The sequence below is a fragment of the Sardina pilchardus genome, chromosome 2 (genome assembly GCF_963854185.1).
Source record: "Sardina pilchardus chromosome 2, fSarPil1.1, whole genome shotgun sequence".
Lineage (NCBI taxonomy): Eukaryota > Metazoa > Chordata > Actinopteri > Clupeiformes > Clupeidae > Sardina > Sardina pilchardus.
In genome coordinates, this window is record NC_084995.1 from 1,890,910 (window position 1) to 1,892,264 (window position 1,355).

At 44.4% G+C, this 1,355-nt stretch overlaps 1 protein-coding gene across 1 annotated transcript in view; it reads left to right on the plus strand.

Annotated features, from left to right (window-relative positions):
- Positions 1-594: 594 nt before the first annotated feature.
- chrnb3a (cholinergic receptor nicotinic beta 3 subunit a) overlaps positions 595-1,355 on the plus strand; it is a 9,072-nt gene continuing 8,311 nt past the window's right edge. Inside the window, exon 1 of the mRNA XM_062553248.1 lies at positions 595-760. Coding sequence (XP_062409232.1) covers positions 703-760 — 58 coding nt within the window. The 5' untranslated portion in view covers positions 595-702. The remainder of the gene's footprint in view (positions 761-1,355) is intronic.

The following is a 1,355-nucleotide window of genomic DNA, read 5'->3' on the forward strand; positions in this document are numbered from 1 at the left end:
GAGAGATTTTGTCTGAGGTATCTGATATGTGATTTTGTCTTGAGAATTAACCGACCTCACAATGGTGTTTCTCAAGGATCTGCCATACAGCCTGCTCAGCACCTCTCCAAATATAAACTGTAAACGTGTAGGGCTGTTGGTACAACATAAAATAACTCAGGTTTATAGATGGGCACAGACATTCACATTTTCCCAAATAATGTTTGCAACGTGCACCAGCACGTCTTTTTCTTTTAACAATTTACAAAACGGTTAAAGCTGAACATGTTCCGAGTCCGAGTCCCGTGCTCGCCTGTCCAGACTGTTCCGCCACCGTTCCGCCTTCAGCGCGCTGCACGAGCTCCCTCTCACACTCATACACACACTCACACAAAGATTCTCGTCCCGTTGGTGAACTGCAACATCGTTAGAGCTGGACAATACTACTCGTCAGTAGACTTTTTGCTTTCTCGCGGACAAAACAAATTGGAGTCATCGCGCACGCTTCCGTTCATTATTTATTCAAACGGCACATCACAGGCACCGTTTTACATCCGCGAGCACCAAGAGTACAAGCGCAGTATCGCCACTCGGCTACTGCGCCTGAGAGTGTGTGTGTGTGTGTGTATGTGAGTATATAGGAATCATCCATGCCTGCGGTTGCGTGTCCGTCGACACTCAAATGATTTTTCTCACGGACTAACCGGCTAAATGTAAAGCAGCATGTTGTCTCTTTTCGTGCTGTGGTGCGTCCTCACGGGCGCAGCGGCAGCGATCGAAGGTAAGCGTCTTGCACACCGTACGCTAAGCTATAAGATTGTTTCATTACATTGAGTTGGTCAGATCAGTGTGTCGAACCTGCCCGCTTTCCGTGAACAAATATTACTTTGCTACCATGTCACGTGTTCGTACAGGTGTTGGTATAAAAATGCAAAATATAAATAGTTGCAGCGTTTCACAAGAATAAAGAGTTGATGACATGCAAATTGAAATGCTAATAACTCAGTGAGAGGGAGCGCCATCGCATGGCAAAACCGCAAATGTAACGTATAGGATGGGATGCGCGTGTGGAACAGGCTTTTTGAATGTTTTTGTCTTAATTATTTCTGGACTTCAAGGAAGGACCCTGTTGAGCAGACTGCGCTGTTGCTTCATTTAGGCTACTGGTTATTTGCCAAACAAAATATTAAAAATAAAACCACCAGTAACCATATGATTATCCGTGGAGAGTGTGTTGACTCAACTCATGCTTGAGTTAGTCGTGAAGTATGTAGTTTTATGACTGGATATATTAGGTTAGGCTTCAGTACTCTGTATGGTGTAAGGTTGTATGGTTTATGGAGGCTACGACAATGTTAAGTTCTTATTGGGTGGGT